Genomic DNA, 22,636 nt, shown 5'->3' on the forward strand with positions numbered 1-22,636 from the left:
TTTCACTCTATTGATGTAATTTAAAAAGTATGATAGCAGGGGAGCATGAGCCATTTAAAGCAGGAGCCACTAATGTCAGAGATCGTTATCCTTTGCAAGATAAATAGCATGGATATCTCTGAGTCTGTGGGGCTTGGAAGTTGTGTCAAGTTAGACTTAAATTGCATCCAATATGGTTTGCTTTACTCCATTTTACTTTCTGGTTTTTATGTTAAGCCACAAAGCAGTTTCTCTGCTGTGACTTAGTTCTATGACCACAGTGGTGGCACTGGTCTGAGTTACCCTCCCTGTCTTCATTCCCAGCCCTCCCTCCTTTTATCCCCAAAGAAAATTGGGTTATTAATTTAGGATGAGGCTGCTCTGTTTAAATAGTATAGTGCTTTTCAATTGCTCATACATAATATATCTAACATACTGCTCTTTCAAATGTTTCTGATTACTGAACTTAAAAAAAATAGCTAAAAAGTAAAACAACTTTCCACTGAAATTTATGGAAAATCAAGGAGGTACTTCTTATGTTATAAATTTAAATTTATACTGAAGAATTTCAGTAATTGAAATTTAGTTTATAACTCTAGACAACATATGCATTTCAATAACATAAAATAATATTAGAAAAGGAAGAGTCCTAAGTTCAAAATAGAAATGCACTTGATTTTGTATCTCCTATGAAGGAAGATGAATATTAAGGTGAGGTTTAAGAAGGGTCCTATTTACAATAAGAATATGTTGGAATTCAAGTAATTGTATTTACTATTAACCTCTGCTGAGGGCCTAATTAATTAAGAAAACAAAAATTATTTGTAAAAATATGTATAGTAATTTTTCTCATTTTTATTGTAGATGTTGACATCTCATCTTTAAGCATTACTTTAAGTAGGGCTAATTAGACTAATTCTTTAGAAAACAGGATTCTCATTTGGAGAATGTAGATATACATATTCCACTGATGTTTTTATTTTCTAAAATATTCTGTTACTCAAATTCCTTCAGAGTAACTCATTATTCATGGAAAAAAATCAAGACCACTTTCCTTTGGCCAAACTTTGTTTATATTGGCAAGCCAGATGACAGTATTCACTGTTTGTGGTTCTGCATGGCTCTTGACTACTTCCAAATCCAAAACCATTACCAAAGTCACTGAACTTGCCATCATGACCATTTTTCTATAGACAATATGGAGCCTCTAAAGGTGATTTTAGGGAATTCCAAAATATTTTCCTTAACGGCTGCATGTTCAGACAAATCAAGCATACTCCCAACGGGGAAAACTTTGAAAGGGACACACTTACTTGAATGCTAAGTTTTAATATTTTTAAAATATATTACATTATTTAACGTTTATATTTAAAACTAAGTACCAAATACTACCTAATGACAAAGCAAGAAAGAAATTGTTAATAAATTATAAAGTTCTGAGTCATTGTGCATAAATTGAAGACCAACATTGTTCTATACCAAAAGTAGGAATCAAATATTATAAAAATTTTAATTAGGATAATTGTCACATTTAAGTTGTCAAATGTACAGTATCCTTAAAAGCAACCATACTGGAGTACCTTTGATTAATGGAGCTATTTTGTGCATCAGGAAAGAAGAATGTATTGATTTTTATTAATGGATATATCTTAGACACTTTCAATACACACAAATAGGTGTCCAAACTTATTCTAATTCCTCACATATTCATAGTTCTCAGGAAAGGACAAACTTGATAACTTATTATTAGATTATTCTAGAATTACAAAAATCACACCAATTAGCCCGGCTGGTGTTGCTCACTGGTTGAGCATCGACCTATGAGCCAGGAGATCATGGTTTGATTCCCAGTCAGGGGACATGCCCAGGGTGTGGCTCAATCCCCAGTATGGGACATGCAAGAGACAGCCAATCAATGGTTGTCTCTTATCATTGATGTTTCTATCTCTCTGTCCCTCTCCCTTCCTCTTTGAAATCAATAAAAATACAGTTTTTAAATCACACCAATTAATACATTTGCTACTAGCTATTCTCTTAATGACATTATCCCAAGTTATTTCATACTTTATTATACGGAAGGGTAAAAACCATTGTGAGGATGATTAGGTGGGGTACAAGAAGGTCTAAGGCAGTGAAAATACTTTGTGTGATACTATCATGGTAGATGCATGTCATTATGCATCTGTTCTAAACCAAAGAATGTACAGCAAAATTGAATCCGAATGCAAACAGTGGACTTTGAATGTTTATGATGTATCATTGTAGGATCATCAGTTGTAGTAAGTGTGCTACTCTGGTGGAAGAATGTTGATGATGGGAGAGGCTATGCTTGTGTGGGGACAGAGGAAACCTCTGTACCTCCCTGTCAATTTTGCTATAAACCTAAAACTGCCCTAAAAAGGTAAAGTCTTAAAAAATGATGAGTGATTAAAAAATAATAATACTAACTAAAATAAAAATAATGAATATTTTTTGTTTTGAATTATGCTGTAAATACCAGTATTACATGTCATGTGATTCTACCCTAACCTACTGATGAAATACTTTGTACAATGCCATACATTTCCTATAATAAATTTTGTATAAACAGCCATGTTAAATTAATAAAGAAGCTCATTTTATGTCAGCCGAGCTTTACAGAGCCTTTCTTCTGCTACACTATCACAATAATTTCTACCAATGCATTTAATACTTACGATAGCGGATTACAATGTTCAACCATGTGCTGTGCCAACTTAGAGAAACTGCTGAGTCCGTGACCTTTGCATTGCTGGCACTCTCACCCAGGCCTCTCCAAGGGCACGGACACATCAGGGAATATATGCTCTTGGCATTAAAAGTACATTATGAACATTTTTAGGGATAATGATATTGTTTCTCTTTTAATTTTCCTGTTTCTTCATCATTTCGATGACCTGGTATTGGAAATCACTAGATGCTGTAATAGATGTGTGGAAAACAAGGGGTTGGTCATCTAGAGCCACTGCCAGCATACGTTATTTTGAATTATAGATGACCAATTTTAAAATAATCTTGAACAAATTTTACCATTTTGTAAAGGATTCATTTTAATTTTTTTCTCCCATAACAGAGCACCCCATTACCTGTAATGCACTAGAAATGTCAAACTGAGTATACATCTGGAATAGAAATTTTATACTGCAGTTTGAAATAACCAGTTCAATACATGCCATGCTGTTGTGGCCCTAAAGAACGAGAATGGACTAGAACAGGATAGGAGAGGACAGGGCAAGGTAGGATAGGACAGGATAGGATAGAAACTGGAAGGAGGGGAGATAGAGTGATAAGAGAAAAGGGGAGACAATGGGAGGAAAGGAGAGAGAGAGGAAAAAGGAAAGATGGAATGGAGGGAGGGAGGGAGGGAGGGAGGGAGGGAGGGGAAAAACTAAGACTTCACAAAAACCTTGGGTTATTCTATCTTTCCAACAAGGGGCGATAATACATGAAGGTTCTTATTCCCTGCCCACCCCCCCTTCAATTTTATGCCTATGCCTATATTTTCCTTGGAAATGAATCTGTGCTATACTGTGAAATCCCATGCTACCTACTGCTTTTTTTATGCTTCAACTAGACTCAAGTTTGTTGATCATTAACTGTCACTGAAGTTCATGATTAGTCTTTTGGGATTAAAATACTGAAGATTGCTTGGTTTAGGACACAGAAATATGTTTGTGAGGAAGGTATTTGATTTACTACTGTCTTTCTTCCCATACTTATTATTTTTTTCTTTTGCTATTTCAGTTTTCATATCAGCAAATATAAAGCATGCTGTTTTTTTTTTATTTTCAGGTCTAGATGTTGATGGAATATATCGAGTTAGTGGCAATCTGGCAACAATACAGAAACTAAGATTTATCGTCAACCAAGGTAAGTGATTTCTTCACTTCAGAGATTTTTTTAGTAGTTTCATCTCTACCAATATTTCTGATTCTTGCTGTAGGCATTGTGAATGCATAATGATAAAAGTGTTGAAGAGAGAAAAAGAACGTTAAAAAAAGTAAACAATTATTACCAGAGAAACAAAAGATACTTTATATGAAATTAAATAGAATAGAGGGACCAACTAATAGTTTATGTGAAATAAATAATGAGAGGGATATGGCAAACTAAAAATGGAGAAGAGGCCCAGCTGCTGTAGCTCAGTGGTTGAGCATTAACCTATGACCCAGGTTATGGTTCGATTCCCAGTCAGGACACAAGCCCTGGTTCTGGGCTTGATTCCTAGTAGGGGGCATGTAGGAACCAGCCAATCAATGATGCCCTGTCATCATTGATGTTTCTATCTCTCTCTTCCTCTCTGAAATCAATAAAAATATATATTAAAAAATAATGGAGAAGAGAATAATAAAAGAATAAAAGCAAGAAAAAGTAACCTAACATCTAAAAGTGTTACTGGCATTTAACAGACACTTGATAAATGTTGATTAAATAAATGAATTATTGAATGATAGAAAACAGAAGAGTCAAAATCATAGATGTTAGAAAAATATATATCCATGAGTAAAAGGATTAAAAATTAGGAAATGGATATGCCCTTAAAGTATTACAAATGAAGCGATAATGTGATATAATTACACAGCTATTACAATATCTAAAATCTGAAACACTGACAACTCCAAATGCTGGCAAGTATGGGAGCAACAAGAACTCACATTCACTGCTGGGGAAATACAAAATGGTACAGACACTTTGAAAGATAGTTTGGCAGTTTCTTATGAAAATAAACATATTGTATTATGTTTGCATGTGGTATGGATATTCTTACCATCAGACACAGCAATTGTACTCTTTGGTATTTACCAAATGAGTACAATATGTCCACACAAAAACTTGCACACACATTTTTGAAGCAGCTTTATTTGTGTTTGGTAAAATTTGAAAGCAACCAAGATGACCACCAATCCGAGTTGATAAACAAACCATGGCATATCCATATAATGGAATATTATTCAGTGATAAAAAGAAATAAGCTATCACACCATAAAAAGACTTGGAAGAACCGTAAATACATATTGCTAAGTGAAAGGAACTGGTCTGAAAAGGAGACGTACTAAGTTATCCCAACTGTATGACAATCTGGAAAAGGCAAAGTTATGCACAATAGCAGTTCAGAGGCTGCAAAAGACTGGGGTGTTGGAGTGGGGGAGAAGGGATGAATAGGTGAACAGAGGGGCCTTGAAACTATTCTGTTTTCATATTGGAATGGTGAATACATTACATTGTGTTTGTCAATACCTATATAATGCTCAACATAAAGAGTGAAATTAATATAAACTGTGGACTTCAGTTAATAATAAAGTATCAATATTGACTCATCAGTTATAACAAATGTACCACACTAATGCAAGATGTTCATAATACAGAAAACCAGGATGCTTTCTGTATCAAGCTGCTGTATTACTTACTGTCTTTGCATACTCTCTTTCCTCTATGTTCAATATCCTCATGTTTTCTTTTCTACCCCACATACACAAGCTTCCTACCTGGAAAATTATTCCTTATTTTTCAGGGCCAAATTATAAATAATTTCCTCCTGGGTTCCTATTTCACTGGGCAGTTGAATTTACTGTAGTACATACTCATGTAACTTCTAAAATTTCATTTTCTACAAGACCCAGAGATATAATGCCATCTTTTGGAGAAAATGTTATAAAATGTACGCAGTGATTATGTTTTACAAGCGCTAAAATCTGAAAGTCTTGGATTGAAAAAATAGGATATTGGTTGAAATATCTGCCTCTTACACAAATCTTAATACCCCTAATAAGGTAAGACGTGACTCACCCTTTAGTCTTCCTCCATTAACCAGTAGTAGCCAAGGGTCTCCACAGAGGATATTCTTAATTAATATTGAATCACATGTGTGTGTTGCACATAGAAATTGTATTACTGAGAATCATTAAACTCTCCAGCAGTTCAACTCGGGTTGAATCGTCATTTTAAGTGTTGACTGCAGTGCTTTTGACCAGTGACCACATGGCTCATTTCTGAGAATCTTCACAGCTCTCGCTTGCTCACTAATGTGCACCTTTGCCTTTCACAATTACTCTCCTTCTTGGGGGGAAAATAGAACTAGATTTTACCTCAGTTGCTCACATTGTCCCCATTAGACTGACCCAAAGCAGCCCCTCTTTGGGTAAAACTTAGATAAAATAGCCCCGGCCTTATTTTCATTTCTGTTTATAACCAGCTAAAATTGCTTTTGCAATATATTTCAGACTGAAACCATATCCTGATTGGAATTCTAGACAGCTGGGCAACACATTTCTTCTACAAAGAAGAAATCTCAAAACAGAAGCCATGGTAGAAACAAACACTAGTTGCATTTCCTGCCTTAAAAAAAATTATGCTCAGCAGTTTGAAAAGGCAAGAAAAAAAAATCTGCAGTGAACATATAAAATCTGTCCATCTTGTCTTTTGCAATCCAAACTTCAGCGTCCTTTGAGGCTGTGTAACTGCTCATGTTTCCATAAGAGTTGACAACGTAAAGCTGGACAGAGGCCTGGGTTGGTATCTGGTAGCACAGAATTGTCAGTAAACTGTCTTCCTGGTTTATAGCACTGTCAGAATGCAACACACTCAACACAAATTATTTCACATTAGGACCTTTGATACTGGTGGTTGTGTCCAAGTTGTGTTGTGGAGTTTTTTGAATTAGATGATAAAAGAAATGCATATACCAGCCTCTCTCAAGTTTTGCCAATCAGATTATCCTTTGAATGAAATTTTTGGAGTGGACCCATAACCTTGGTACAAACAACATACCTTCCCCTCCATCTGTATGCAACCTGGGCTCTGACAGCAGATCTGACTTAGAAGAGAATCAGTGCTGGGGTACAAAGAGGTGGATGTGTACATCATGGCCTCCTGTGTGTGTGTGTGTGTGTGTGTGAAATGAAGTGTCAATGTGGTGATAATTCCATAAAAAGCATAAAGCAATATGTGAATGCAATGCATTCTTTTCTGTATTCAGAGATATAACATGAATAATTTTGGCATGCTCTCTTTGTTTTAACACCTTTCATCTCCTCCATGTTCATAGTCCACAATGTTTCCTTTTTAGAAGGTCTAAATATACATGTTTAAAATGAGCAGGCCTTATCCACCATTAGGCCAGAAAAATGAAAACTGATTTGGGGGTTTTCAAGAACAGTTCAGTTGCAATTTATGTATTTCACTAACTTTCTTGAATGCTATAATCATCAGCAATTCTAAATTCACCAGTTGAATGATTCAATTTGTTTTGGTTTTCTGTTTGACTCACTAAATCGGTAGGAATTGTATACCCTTATTATACTTCCAGATCAGATGGCATACAAGTTAAATTCAAAGTGATCACTTTTAAAAAGCATTTCCTAATTTTAACTGGTAATGGTGATAATAATAGTTATTCTAAAAGTAGCTAACATTTTTCATAATTTATTATGTGGCAGGCACTGTACCAAGTGCTTTATGTATACAATTTAATTGAATCCTTTCTACCATCCCATAGAATAGGTACTATGATTGTTCCCATTTTAAAGAGGCGGAAACTGAGGTTCAGTAGTGTTAAATAACATCCTAAGATCATACAGCAAGTGAGGGAGCCAGATCCCAGGTCTCTGACTCAGAGCCTATGCTGAAGGCCACTGCCATCATTCAGCATTTTCCCTTCCTTAGCTATTGATTACTGCCTTATAAAAGTAGAGATAGGTCTTTCTGTGCTACACACATTTATAAGTGACTTCCTGTTTACACCTACTTTCTGGCTAGTAAGTGACAAGTGCTGTCATAAGTGTTTGGCTAAAACTGTTCACGAAGGAGAGATGCTAGGAAAAGACCAAGCATTGTTAATGAATAAGCCTGACACTGCTGTTCTCTGATGGGGCTCTATAAAGCCATCTACCTTTGGACCAAGAAACTGCTTTAACACGATATTCTGTTGCTGCCTTCATAAAAGGCATCAGGATTCTCAATGTACGGGGCTGTCGTTGCATTAGCCATCAGTGCTCTGCCCTGTTTGGTGTATTTGGTGACAGCCATCAGTGACATTCTGCTGATGCAACTCTCGCTCTGTGAGGGCATCCCCAAAGAACGCTTGTCCAGGACATTTGATGTCAGCTTGTCATCAGCCTGTGACACTGAGTTGATTCTTCAGAATGATCTGTGACCTGATGCTTTCCTGTGTGAGGGTACAAGGACGGGCTTCAACATGAAGGATGCCTTGTAGCTGCCCTGAGAACTTTTGTCAGTGGGTCTTGGAAATCTCACCCGGCTGAATTCCCGTCCTCCTCACATCAACACTCTGGTTCGAGCTGCACATCTAGGCTTTTTACCCCAACCCTAAATTCAGTTCGGACTCTCTGTGGTATTACTTAAACATTCTCTTTCACCTTGTAAAACGGGGAGAAGATAAACCAGAATCCTTTTCAGAAAACATTAGCTATGAAGCTCCTTGGGCCCATGAGCCAATGGGAGAACCATGAGGCAGGCATGAAGGGCAGAGTGGGAATTTTCTAGAGGGGAGGTGCTTAATAAATAGTAATAAATATTCCCTCTAATCATTTCTCAGAAGGGGAGAAATTGCTTCTTATCAGGATTGTAGACATGTTTTCCATATATATAAAAAAAAAAGGTTCTAGGAACACTCTCCTCTACTTTTCACACCAGGAGGAGCAAAACATCTAGATGTCATAGATCTCCCTACATGGCCAAGAATCTTAATTGGGTGTGTGGGTGTGTGTATGTGTGTATGTGCATATGATTGTGTGTTTTCAATGGAAGAGGGTTTTTTCCCATTAATTTTCAGTCTTGCACTTTGCATATTTGTAATTCACCCAGATCTTATTGGCATACTAATCCACATTAAATATTGGCTTAAAGAGATGAATTTTCTTATTTAGGACATGCTAAGAATAAGTTGCATTAAAAATAAACTATTATAGAAACAACTTTGTATTAACAACTATATCTAAACTACTTTTATTTAGATTTATGCCACAAAGCAAAGCATTAACTTTTGTAGCTATCCCTATGCTTTTCATATTATTGAAAATTGAATAAAGAGGAAAGAAAAAATGTGAACAATTGGCAGTTTCATCATGAAATAAGTGAGTGGAGGAAAGACAAAAATTTATTTATAAAGATTTGGAAAAGGATTTCAAAACTTCTAGTTCTGTTCTTATATAATAGCCCTCGTATCAAATCCAGTCATTTTTCCATAAAATGTGTTCATGTAGCCCTCTTCTTATTTTAAAACGAGGTGTTTCCTTAAGCATACTTCAATCTCACCATCAACCACAGCAGCAACAAAACAAACTGCATTTCCTCTTTATCCCATTCTGTGAGGCGGTTTTTTGGTAAGTCAAATCATGGATATTGTACCTTTCTGGCTGCCGTGTGATGAGATTATCTTTTAACAATGATTTATTTTCCCCATTAAAGCTAAAAAGATCACTTGATCATAAAAGAGCCAGACTTTAACATCATTCTAGGCTTTGGAAACTTTCTTAGACCTCATTTTTCAGCTACATTGAGTCAGGGAGCTCAAATACTACTGATGGCAAAACTTGTATTGCTTTCTAGCTTCTTAAGGAAATGTATTGTCATTAGTAAATAATGCTGAACACAGATCTCAAACAAATAAGCTTTTGACATTCATACATATTTATATAGTTTTTAGTTTCTACTTAATATTCTAATAATAACTTCGTGAATATTTCTAGTCTCCAGAGTACACAAATTCTGGTTGCCTATTTAAACCAAAAGTATAACATATGTTTATTATAAATTGTATTTTGTAATTTATTACATACCAAGCAATAGGCCTGACCTAATGCTGTGGTGAATATTTAAAGGCAGAGACCATCTAGTGGGAAGAAAGCACAGGGTAAGAACCAATGGAACTGCCTCTTTATCTCAATTCTGACCTATTTGTGATTCTACTAGACATTATTTTAACAACCCCTTTGAATCACAGACTCTTCATTTCCAAAATAGGAATGATAATGAAAATGTGAGGACTTTAAAAATTCTGAGTCAACCCAGTGATTTTAATTACTATTTAGTAAAATCAGATTAGTATTACTTACTTTTCTCAATATAAACATGATACTTAATATTAATAATCAAATATGGTTTCTGACTTCCACATGACTGAATTTTCTTTGATGATATTAAGATTCTTTTTTAGGATGAAAAACCAACTACAGGAAAGCTTTGGAGACTCTCTGTTATCCAGTTATTCATCTCATTACTAGCCAAACTCATAGGACTTCTGGATTCCTGGCCCCCAAAAAAGAAATTTAGTTTTATGTTGTCAATAGGCTTTTGGGGGATTCCATATTCCAAAAGAATAGCCCCATGATCATTGAAGAGAGCGAATGAAATCCACGGAAATTTTAAGCCCTAGTTAGTTGTGGCTTTTCCGTGTAGATTTGGCCAGAAGTTAAATAAGCCAGAGTTATGCAATTGATTGATTTTTATAACTTTCCTTGGGGATTGACAGTTGAAGGAAAGTTATAAAAATCCATCATCATCATCCATCAGAATTAATGAGTAGTTACTAAAAATTGTGGGATAACCCACCAAACTTACTTCTGCTCTATGTTCTATACAGCACTGGCTCCCAATCCCGACTACATTTCAGAATTGTATTGGTTATCTACTGCTGCATAACAATGTAATCACTGACTTAAATGCTTATAGAGACACACTTATTATCTCCCAGTTTTTCTGGGTCAGAAGTCTGGGAACGGGTTGGCTGAATCCTCTATAAGACTACAATTGGCTACAATCAAGGTGTTGGTCAAGGGTGGGTTCTCATCTGGAGGCTCAACGGGGGACATGCTCATATGATTGTTGACAGGATTTAGTTCCTTGTGGGTTGTTGAGCTTAAGGGCTCCACATTACTACCTATTGGCTAAAGGCCTTGTGGACTTCTCCATAGGCTCTCGCAGCATGCCAACTGGCTTCATCAAGACCGCAAGGAAGAGAAACTAGTAGCTAAAGCAGAAGTTATCATCTTGTGTAAGATAATCATGAAGGCTGTAACCCATCATCTTTGGTGCATTCTGATGGTTAGAAGCAAGTCTCAGTCCCTTTCCATTCCCAAGGGGAGGAGATTACACAAAGCATAAACCCAAGGAGGAGGGAATAATCGAGGTCATCTTAAAGTCTGTCTGCCACAAGAATTAAGTGGTGGAGCTTTTCAAAAATAAAGATTTTTTTTGGGGGGAAAGGGATTTTGGAGCCCAGTCATAGAAAGTCTGATGTAAGAAGTCTGGGGTTGGAACTATAAGTATGCATTTTAAAAGAAAACCTCCCCAGTTAAGTCACATGCACAGCCAGGTTTGGGAAGCCCTGAATAATAACCAGCTAGTTTTATTCTGGCTATCTAGTGGACACATGACCGACAAGCCATGAGACATATGAAATCTTTGTTTGATGAAAGCAGAAATAGATTATGAACCTTTTTTATTAACCAGTTTTCTAGTGATGCAAGGTTTCTGTTTGTTTGTTTGTTTGTTTTTACTATTGATTAATGTAGTAATGTTCCCTAATTTTTATAAACTGCAAGTCATGATTTCGTGTATAAGTAAAAATGCCATGGATGTAACATGTATCATTAGTATGATTAAAATTACTGACATATTTTTCAAAGCTGCAGTCCTTTTTCAGTGTTGTAGATTCTGGAATAAATGAAAAGAAAAAGTATTTTGCCTAAGGATTTCCTAGCAAAACTAAGAAGTAAATTATGTTTTAAAACGTAACAGAGTAATACTGATGCTCCTGATAGCTAGCATTTAATTGAGAATCTACTACATGGCAGGTATGCAACTTTAGGATTATCTCTAACCCTCATGAAAGTTTGCAAGTTAGATACACTTTATTATTCACATTATTCACACAAGAAGACCATGGCTCAGAAAGATTAAGTAACTTTTCTGAGACCACAAAATTAATATGTTCTGAAGCCAGACAGTGAACTCATTTTAAATTTACTCTAAAGAATATATTGCTGGTTGCTGGATTCAATTTACTATGAGGGAGGGGGTAGAGAGACATTTTCTTCTTTAACATCAAAGAATCAAAGGCACTTATTCTCCTTATAATACTATACTATAATACCATAATACCAGTCTGTGTGACTCTTTTATAAGAGAAAACCTCATTTAAAAATGTCCTTTTAGTAAATAACCCCTAACTGCCCGTGACTTCATCAAAAAATAGGAAGTTTGGTCCCCTTTGTATCCCCAACATAGGAAAGTGCCCAATACTCTGTGTGAACTAAATAAAGATTTTTCTCTTACAAAATAAAAGAACGGTAAACTTCTAATAGCTAATAGTCCCCTTGGTAGATTGTGTTAGGTGCCATTTCTCGGTGTCTCACTATAAAATGTCAGGCTATAACGTTATAAACATTACACTTTGTTTCAGACTCATAAATTACCACTTGATTTTAGTTTGAAGAATCATGGGACAGAAATGAAGAGTAGAGAATCCTGGATCCCCATTCCCTGCTTCTATAAGACAAAGCTTGAGGGGAGATGACTTACTGCTACTCAACAAAGTCTGGTATTAGCAATGGACATGTCGACCATGATATTGGGAGGAGTGGCATAACCCGGCTTGCCACCTTGGCTCTCCAAATGTTGGGAATGACTAGGTAGAGAGAAAAGCAAAACCGGATAAATAGTTACAAAACTATATTGCTCTTATTAGCCCATGCCTTGAATTTTGAAAGAAGTATGCTTTTGTTTGTTTATGCATAGGAAGTCCCTGTTGCTGGTAATTATAGCTCTAGTGACTCACATATATTTATATAGCACCTCGTTTTCAAAATGTTCCATGTAGTTTCAAAGCATTTCCTAACAAAAGTGTGTTATGGAAAAAAAAATGTATTCTCATTACCTCAAAGCTGCTTCTCAAAAGTAAAAGCAATAATAGTGCCAGGTCAGGAAGGAATTTTTCAAGTTCCCATGCACACATAAAAAGTAAATGTCCAAGGTTGACAAATGTAGGGGCTGAAGCAATGCTCAAATGAAAATCTGAATGGCTTTGCATCACACAAACTTTAAAAATATATTTTTATTGATTTTTTTTACAGAGAAGAAGGGAGAGGGATAGAGAGTTAGAAACATCGATGAGAGAGATCGATCAGCTGCCTCCAGCACGCCCCCCACTGGGGATGTGCCCGCAACCAAGGTATATGCCCTTGACCGGAATCGAACCTGGGACCCTTGAGTCCACAGGCCGATGCTCTATCCACTGAGCCAAACCAGTTTGGCAAACACAAACTTTAAAACCCATTTTATTTTATGCCTTCACATTCATGGGCCCACTAGAGAAGGAATGGCCGGTATCCAGTATCCTTATCAGCTCTCCTCCCCTCTGAGAGTCCCAGCACATCAGGAACTATATGGAACTGAGGGATGAGCTCCATAAAATAAGCTTTTATGTCATTCATTCATGACAGACACCTGAAAAGCTCATACTGTGTGCCAGGTGACATGCAGGATGTTGGAAATACAGCAGCAAATACAACAAATGACATTCTCATTGATGTAGAGCTTATATGTCCATGGCTATTCCAATCCAGCAACCCAGAGAACTGGTGACTTAGTAAATGTAAATTAGTGAGAAAATACCAGGATCTGCAGTCCCACAGGTCCTTCTTTCTACCACTCTGATCTCAGCACCTACCTCTCTCTTGCATCTCATTATTTTTCAACCACCCCGACTAACTTTCTTTATCAGGCACATCAAGCTCATTGCCTCCCAGGCTTTGGCTTTTGCTCCTGTCTACCTGAAATGTGCTTCCTTCAGACCCTCACAAAACTCGCTCTTCTCAACACGCATGTCACCTTAGCAAGGCTTTCCTTGACTAACACAGCTTAAACCTACCCACCCTACCTAGCCAGCCACTCTCCATCCCAGTATCTTCTTTTCTTGTCTCAGAACACATGCTACCTGAAACGGCCTTGCTTCTTTATTTGTTGTTTCAGTGCCTGCCTCCCTCCCTACATTGGAGCCTCCATATGAGCAAGACTTTGCTTGTTTTGTTCACCTAAATATCTTCTGTTCCTTTTGTGCATAATAGCCTTCAAATAAATATTTGTTGAAATATGAATGAATTTAATGAGTGAATTAATAAATAATGTTGGACCACCAGTGAGTATTAGGCCCTGATCAAATGTAATCTTTAGCTTTTAGGACCAGAAATAAATATAGCCCCAAGAAAGAAAATCTTTAGACTCTGAGAGTCTTTGTCCAGCTAGTCCAGTGAACCATATACCTTTTCCACCTCCACCTCCACCTCCACCACCACCTGAAGTCTCGATCTCACTGTGTAATGTGGACCACATAGGGAAGACTTGGCAAAAAGCGGAGGCAGGTGTCAAGCTGGGAGATCAGAGCCAGCCCTAACGTTCTGATCCATTAGTTAAGAAAGATGACCCAAGCAATGGATGACTCCCAACCCAGGTGACAGTCCTGTCTTACTGTCACCTGCTGTGAATTTCCAGAATGTGATCTCTCTCAGTAATATTGCGTACTGCCAAGGCCTTGCCAGCTCCATTTCAATCTGCCAAAGGACACCCCGGCTCAAATTGCAAGTGACTTACCTGGTCTTGCCATGGCTCAAATGTAATACAAACTGGGGAGTATGAGATGAATCAAGAGAAGAGGAAAATTAGTTTAAAGAATACAATAAGGCTTTAATTTTCCTAAGGAAAACCTCAAATGGGGAGTTAGTCAACCAAAAATATTTGTTGAAAAGCTTCTATGAGTCAGGCTCTTTCTATGTATAGGGGAATCAGGATGCGATGAAGTGCTCATTTTAGTGTCAAGAGATAAATAATAAGCAAGGTCATGTAAAAATCGAGAACATCGTAGCATGATAGAGATGGGGATGAGAGGGACGGTTCTTAGATTGGATGATCTGAGGAGTCTCTTTGAATAGGAGCCATTTGAGTGGAGACCTATCCTGATAGGAAGGAGATGTGAGGTGAGCGCAGAGCAGGCAGAGGGAAACTGGTCCCAGGAAAAGAAGGCCTGTGTGAGATTAGGAGGTCAGACATGGGCAAAGCCAGCCCAGCAAGGCCCTTGTGAATCAAGATAAGAAATTTTGTCTTTCATTCTAAGTCACTGTGGCGGAAGGGGATGGTAATCAGGAAATCATCTGATATTATTTTTTTAATCTTTCTGGTTTTTATGAGAATAATAAATTGTAGATTCCAAGAATAGAAATAGGGGAACAGTTAGGAGGTTGTTACAGTCAAAATATAATAATGGTGACTGATTTATATGAGATAAACTCCATATTCCAGTTTGTCTAATTATCCGTGTGCTTTTTGAATCATTTTCTTCAGGCAATCAGGTGTAATGATAACACTGGCCTCAAAGTTAGAAAATCTGGGTCAGTTTCCATGTCATCTCTTACTAACTGTGTTGTCTTGCCTGAGTCACATAACCTTCCCAGGGCAATTTTCTTTAAAGACTGTCTGTTCTCTTGGGATGAGTCAATCACATGAAATGATGAACCTATTACATTAGACAATGCTACACCATGTAGAACTGGAAGTTATATTGAAATGAGTCCCTCACAATCACCTGAATGGACACATTTATTATAATGAAGTATATGGCCTTATGCTATAAAAAATACTTTATAAAGAGCTAATCTCATGTCCTCCTTGAATTATTTAAACATAACTCCAATTTTTAAATCCTATACTGTCCATTTCAGCTACTCAATACATACTAATCTTATATTGTATATGTTGTCATATATCATTAGCAAAAATTATGTGGATATTTTATTTCCTCAACACGCTGAACACTTAAGAACAGAGCTCATATCTTTAAGTCTGTTTGTCCCACTGCACCTGGAATAATATCTTGTACTTGGTAGAATCTCTACACATTTTAATCCATTTCTGGATTAGGCCCAGGTTTGGGCCATTTCTTTCAAAAGAAGATGAGGCATTTTGCACATGGTAGGTAGAGATCAGCCTCAAAATGGGCTGTTTCACTGTCATTGCTCAACTCCATTTCAGACACAATGGCAAGAGATGCATAAAATGTTAAGATTAGGTACTGCTGATTTTTATTATCTCATTTTTTTCCAAATAGCGTCCTAATTTCCTAAAATGAACACATATTTCTTTTGAAATAAGAAAAGAGATATATTTTGTTTAAAAGACTTAGAGAAATCTTCTTTAAGAGAATGGTATTTACTCCTTAGAACAGTGATGGCGAACCTTTTGAATTCGGCATGTCAGCATTTTGAGAAACCCTAACTTAACTCTGGTGCCATGTCACATATAGAAATTTTTTGATATTGGCAACAATAGTAAAACAAAGATTTATATTTTTAATATTTATTTTACATATTTAAATGCCATTTAACAAAGAAAAATCAACCAAAAAAAAATGAGTTCGCATGTCACCTCTGACACGCATGTCATAGGTTCGCCATCACTGCCTTAGAATATGTCAAAAGCATGCCAGCACTTGAATTCTCTAAAGCACTTTTAAATGCTGTCTTACCGGATCTTTTTAAGAAAGCTGTTCACTTCACGGATGAACAGAATTCCCTATGAGGTTAAGTGAATTGCTGAAAGTGGCATTTGTCCATTTAGCTGGTAATTTGAGAAGACTGTGTATGTCATAGTAATCTAGAGACATATGGGATTTGAAGCCTAGCTCTGGTCATCTAATGCCTGGTTTCCATTATGGAGGCTCTCTGGGCCAGCAGGGTGTCTAATAGTCTACTGACCATAATGTCTGTGAGACTCTAAAAGGTCCATTGGAATAATTTTGCTTAAATAACAGCCTTTCCTGTTGATTCTCCATCTCTTTACTTTTTACATTTCTTCAGATTGTCTTTTTATGGCCTCCTCACCCCCTTTTACATTTCTCTTTATTAAGTGCTCTGCTCTCCCTTCCTGTTAATCTGTTCCTTTCATATTCTGGCAACCATAGTGCATGCACTCTTCTGTCTATGCTCAAGATGTTGGGATTCAATGTCCCATTAGCCATAGGGGCTGGGATTTGTCTATATATTATTATTTGATTGGTTCCAATAGAGGGAACAACATATCTCTTTTTCTGAGCAAGAAACACACCACCGTTGGTTTTGCTAACTGATAAACTCACCTTTTTACAACAAATCTCATGATTCCTGAAATAACTCTCAATAGGAATTAGCTTCTTTTCCAATGTGTTCCCATAATATTTTGTGCCTGCATTTCAGCACTAGTTTTTGTCTATTTCATATCACATCTCTTACTCTTTCCTTGACTGTTAGATGTTGAAGGACAAGATGTATTTCATAGTTACCTCTGGATTCCCCATTATGCCCATCATGTGCCAGGGTCCTCAATAAAGTAGTTCCTGCCCGAACTTCTTATTTACGTTTGTCAAATACTCAGCCAGGAGAAGTGTGTGCCTTGGCATCAACATTACAATTTTATCCCCAGAGATCTACCTGACTTGAAACTAGAGGTCAATCATCAACCAAAAGATAGAGGGGCCAAGGTGACTTTGGGACCTTCAGGTCAACCTATCTCATTCCTGATACCTACAAGATACTGAGTCTTAATGAACCCTAATTTTCCCTATTTATACCTAAAACATACATCTTCTTGATTCTTTCTCTACCTCTCCCTTTTCCCTTAGTCTCTACTAAATTTTATCATCCTCATCTCCCAAGAGTCTGCTCAGATTTTCCAAGGAGACAATGTGTTAATTTGAATAAACTAGTTCAGGGTCTCTACTACTCCAAGGGGCCTCTGGTAATCAGGCCAATGTTGAGGCTATCGACTTACCACAAGTAATGTTGACTAACCTCATATCACACATTGCTTAGACAACTATCAAACTAGCCTTGCCAGAAATTTCCATTTTATGACTCAACATGTGTACTCTTACTTCTGAATTAACATTAGGATTCATTAACTCCTGAATTCTAAAGCCAGGTGTAATTTCTGAGATCACTGGCCTCACTACTGATCCAGTTTCCTACGAATTCTTCCTAATGAAATTTTTAAAAGATATGAAGTACAACTAAATCACAAAAGGCCATATAAAGAGCCATTTAAGAACTTCAATAGTGAAGTATACTAGCTAAATAAATAAATTCAAATCTCCAAGTTGCAAAAAAAAAATGGAAATTCAAAAATGGAAAAAAATACTTCTAGATATTTTTATATCCATTTCCTAAATTATACCACCTGGTGTGTCTATAAAAGAGATAATATTCAGGTATTTTTCATCTCACTAGGATAAGAAAAGAAAATGTTAACTATAATGCAGCTTCCTTACCTAAAAGTCTGTAACTGGTATTAATGAACTTTTAAAATGCTAATTTTAATGCTTACCTTAACAGAAAGATGCCTTAAAGGAAAGCCTCTGATTTCTTATCTGCTAAAAGCAATGTGTTTGCCTTCCCTACAAAATAAAATGGTTGAATTAGAATTTTTGAAGGTTTAAAGTTTCAAGGACTACTCTTGTTCACTGTTATTCTTCTAGAGAAAGGGAATTTCTAAAAATCACATATTTTAATGGTCCCTCTTCTTGAGAATGGAAATGCTCCCAAATATGTTCCACTGTAGGAAAATCAAAAATAACATGTAAACTACAAATATGTTAGCCAATTGAGAATATTTATTAACTAAATAATTTAATAATAAAGAAAATGCCTACTTGATTAATTGTTACAGAGTAAAAATTACAATAAAACTGTCTTGATCAGTGCTTTGCAGAAGCACCATTACTGTCTGTGCAGTTGTTTAACAAGGATTTAATTGGAAAGATAAGTGAATGCACATTTAAAAGTATTGTTAATTTGCTTTATAATCACCCCATTCTTCACAGTATTGACAGCACAAGGCACAAACCCCTTTCTGCTTTACAAGTATTATTTTCCATATGTGCACAATAAATTCTGAAGCAGTAATTGGAAATTTTATGGGTTTCAACATACCTAGTGTAGTGGGTTTAGAGGTACATTCTTCCTTTATAAGAGGTAACCCAGTGCTAGTTGTAAAGGAGTAGCAAGTTGGATTTATATATTCCCCCATTTATTACAGATCATCATCATATTTTGTCCACTTCCAGAAAAAGTTTCATCTTCTATACTTTATTTCTAATAAAATCAAGAATGAGAGGAGGAAAATATGTCTGGATTATTTTCAATCTGTGACTATGTTATTTTGTTAAAAATAAACATAAACGGTGGAAGTTCTAACCAAGGATGATTTTTTAGGTGATATGGCCATACCGAAACACCTTTTTCTAAAATTGTTGCCTGAATCTATTAAGGGATTCAAGAAAAGCAGCAAAGAGAATCTTCCATTCCAGATATCTACTGGTATAGCCATGAACACAGACACTCCCCTCACACTCACACACTCCCTAGAGCAGCGGTTCTCAACCTGTGGGGCACGACCCCTTTGGGGGTCAAACGACCCTTTCACAGGGGTTGCCTAAGACCATCGGAAAACACATATATAATTACATATTGTTTTTGTGATTAATCACTATGCTTTAATTATGTTCAATTTGTAACAATAAAAATACATCCTGCATATCAGATATTTACATTATGATTCATAACAGTAGCAAATTACAGTTATGAAGTGGCAATAAAAATAATTTTATGGTTGGGGGTCACCACAACATGAGGAACTGTATTAAAGGGTCACGGCATTAGGAAGATTGAGAACCACTGCCCTAGAGTTTGAAATCACCTGATCAAAATCCAATCAGTGTGTTTTTCAAAGTATTGTGAGTGTAATGCCTCAGATTTCTAAGAAGTGGGAGCCTTGCTGACCAGATTTCTATTGCCTAAGGCCCAGAGACCTGCTTTATTCTTGTTGATAGACTAATGCTATTTTAGAAGCAGGTCATTTGCTTAGTCCAATGAGGAGAACCAATTAGGGTACGTTATTTATTTGCTAATTCTGAATGAGCCACAACACCCAGATTTTATATAAAAAAGAAAAAGAATGAAAATATGGGCCTTGGCTTGAAAATGGTGAACTATAATTGAACCTATTTCAATTGCAAGAATTGTTCCAATTGTATATTGTCTCCCTATAAATACAGGATGTCCACCTGATCCTGGAGAGAGGGGAGTCTCCCCAAAGGATCTCATGTCAGTAACACTAAATCCATGAAAGGAACATGCCTAATATCCCTCTCAACCATGCCCCATCCTACTGGAATTGGTAGAACTACTTTAAAAAAATTTTTTTATTGATTTCAGAGAGGAAAGGAGAGGGAGAGAGAGATAGAAACATCAATGATGAGAGCAATCACTGATTGGCTGCCTCCTGCAAGCCCCCTACTGGGTATCGAGCCCACAATCCAGGCAGGTGCCCTTAATTGGGATCAAAACCGAGACTCTTCAGTCTGCAGGCCAGTGCTCTATGCACTGAGCCAAACTGGTTAGGGTGAAATATCTTTAACTTTGGCTAACTATAAGTATGTTTCTGTAGACAGCAAGAGTTTCACCTATAAAAGTTTATAAAATCTCTTAAGAAAATTTTTCATTAGAATTCTTTTCAGTATAAACCATTTGTCCACTTGCTAAGACATATCACCTCATATATTGTCATGAAAAACATTGTTATATCTTCAGTTTGGCTATGCCTCCAAACCTCTAAACCTCTCATTTAAATTAGCTTTATATGCTTACAGAGTAAAATAGATAGATGTTGAATTTCATATTTCTAGAGATTTGCCAATAAATGTTAATATCCACCCATTAATAACAACTCACCAATTACATGACTCCTTTTTTCATTCCTTCATACACACACACACACACACACACACACACACACACACACACACACACATAATAATCTTTAAACTGTATACATATGTGTACCTACATGTTCTCTCTTGTGTATTGTGAAAACCATATACAAACACATGTATGTACACACTTTAAAGATCATTATTTCTTTTTCAAGTTTCCTCAGCAGAGACATGGTTTTTAAAATTGTTTGTCTCGGGCGAAAGTGGCTTTGGGATCAGGACCTTTTACATGCCCCATTTCAGCTAGACAGAGCTGAGACTGGTGCAATAACAAAATGTCCAGCTGTCCTTTAATTAACTGAAATGAGGAAAATGCAATGTTTTGATGAGAGAATGAGGCTTGTGTGCGGGATAATGGGAAGACTCTATGTTTCTGTGCCTTCCTGCATATGACGGAGCCATGGGGTGCAGGAGAGCGATGAGGCTTTGTTATGCTCCAGTAGGGGGAGCTTTCTTTTCCCTACTGTACAAACAGCATGGTGCATGTGTTTCAACACGCCATCCTAAAATGCAGACTTTTCATTTTCATTTTGCAAGTGGGAAATTTCACTATGTGATGGGCACATTAGTCTTCTTAGCGACACATTTTGTGCAAACTCATTTGGGAAAGAATAGGAAATTTAGAATACTGCCTTCATATTTCTTCTGGAAATGTTAGCCTGAATCCATTATTTCCAAACCTGATGAGGATTACAGTTCATTTGTATTTCTCAGCAACCCATATTGTATTCTGCTTTGTGAAGTAAATAAGAGATGATACTGTTCTAATAGTGCCTGTATTTTGTTTTCCATATGAATAGTCTTATTTTGGGGGCAAGGGAGAAGAAAAAGGAAGCAGGGACTGAAGTACTTGATTTAGCTTTCTCTAGATGGAATGTGTTATTTTGACAAAAATTATCTTATAAATAATCTAAACTGGAGGCGGTGGAATATAAACTCACTTGTGTTACTGAATACATCCATATTCAAATGACAATATAAAAAGCACAGTTCAATAACACCCAAATCTATATCTCTTTTTAAACTATGTTTAAAATACTCATGGACTAACCTGATTTGATGGTAGTGTAGGTGGATGCTTATGTTCCAATAAAGGAAATTCTTCATATACAAAGTCATTTCCACCCATCTTTTTACTATGCCTGAAATGCCACAACTAGGAAATCAATTAATAAGGCAGGCAGGCAAATAATTTCACCTTTATGCTAAGTACAGTTGATTGTTAGTGGCTGATTAGATGTTTGTGTTAAGAAAGGATCCTAAATCAGAGAGCATGTTCTGCAATCCATTAGGGATGTATGGCATTACATACATTAGGGATGTGTAGCATTATTTAAATTTAAAAAATCCTCAATATGCATGCCACATATTTTTTTCTGGATTATAGTGAAAATACTTTGGCCATTGGAAAACAAAACTCCTGTGAGAGTTGCACATTAAGGAAATATCATGAACAAAAACTGTGCATCAGGCAGGATAGCATATACCCTAGCATACCTGCAAGGGAATACAGCAAAGAACAGGAAATTTTGGAAGAGTCTGGAGATGGGAGGAGTGTGTAATAAAGAATAAAGGATTCAGGAGAAGTCCTAAGAAGCTTAAGAGCAGAAAGGCAATCAGTTAGATGGAAAGGCACATTTTACTTAACAATTTTACCAAGACTGGCTCATTTCCCCCCCCAACTAAATTCCCCCATGGGTGTAAGGTAAGAGAGACCTGAAAAAAATAGAGGAAACCCACTAACTACGTATACCAGATCTCAATATTCAATTTTCTCCTTCTAATAGGCTATCAGCCCATTCCTTATATCAGCTAATATATAGTCCC

General features: G+C 36.5%; 1 protein-coding gene across 1 annotated transcript in view; it reads left to right on the forward strand.

Annotated features, from left to right (window-relative positions):
* The window catches only part of ARHGAP15 (Rho GTPase activating protein 15), a 701,147-nt gene that overhangs the window by 465,036 nt on the left and 213,475 nt on the right, over positions 1-22,636 (forward strand). Inside the window, exon 11 of the mRNA XM_015567142.1 lies at positions 3,790-3,867. Coding sequence (XP_015422628.1) covers positions 3,790-3,867 — 78 coding nt within the window. The remainder of the gene's footprint in view (positions 1-3,789; positions 3,868-22,636) is intronic.

This window comes from Myotis davidii, unplaced genomic scaffold (assembly GCF_000327345.1).
Source record: "Myotis davidii unplaced genomic scaffold, ASM32734v1 scaffold560, whole genome shotgun sequence".
NCBI classification, from domain to species: Eukaryota; Metazoa; Chordata; class Mammalia; order Chiroptera; family Vespertilionidae; genus Myotis; species Myotis davidii.